The sequence below is a fragment of the Babylonia areolata genome, chromosome 16 (assembly GCF_041734735.1).
Source record: "Babylonia areolata isolate BAREFJ2019XMU chromosome 16, ASM4173473v1, whole genome shotgun sequence".
NCBI classification, from domain to species: domain Eukaryota; kingdom Metazoa; phylum Mollusca; class Gastropoda; order Neogastropoda; family Buccinidae; genus Babylonia; species Babylonia areolata.
In genome coordinates, this window is record NC_134891.1 from 17138198 (window position 1) to 17138631 (window position 434).

General features: G+C 54.6%; 1 protein-coding gene across 1 annotated transcript in view; it reads left to right on the forward strand.

Annotated features, from left to right (window-relative positions):
• The window catches only part of LOC143290710 (WSCD family member CG9164-like), a 21117-nt gene extending 20890 nt beyond the window's left edge, over positions 1–227 (forward strand). The window contains exon 6 of the mRNA XM_076600226.1: positions 69–227. Within this exon, the coding sequence (XP_076456341.1) occupies positions 69–227 (159 nt within the window). The remainder of the gene's footprint in view (positions 1–68) is intronic.
• Positions 228–434: the final 207 nt, after the last annotated feature.

Below are 434 nucleotides of genomic sequence, written 5' to 3' on the forward strand. Positions count from 1 at the left end.
GGGGGGGGTGTAGACAATGATTATAATAGAAAATAATACTGTCGTGCTTTCTGTTTCTCCCTGTGCAGGGGTGGGCCCACCGCAAGAAACCAGAGTGGCAGAAGGAGCTGGCTGTGTTCAACTCCTCCCAGAGGACCTTCCTCAACGTGGCCATCGATCGCATCCGACATGCCTTGCACGCCAAGACCGGGCACAACTTTGACGATTTTGAGCGCTGGAAACGATGAAAAATAAAATGTGGGGGCGGGGGGGGGGGATTGTGGATGGGGGTGCGTGGGTGTGAGGGGTGGGGGCAGGAGTGGGGATGAAGTGAAGGAGGGAAGGCTGGAAGTGTAGGTGGTTGTGGGGGCTTGGGGTTGTTGTGGTGGTGGTGGTGGTTGAATATGTGTGTGTATGTGTTTGTGTGTGTGGTGTGTGCGATGTGTGTAGTGTTT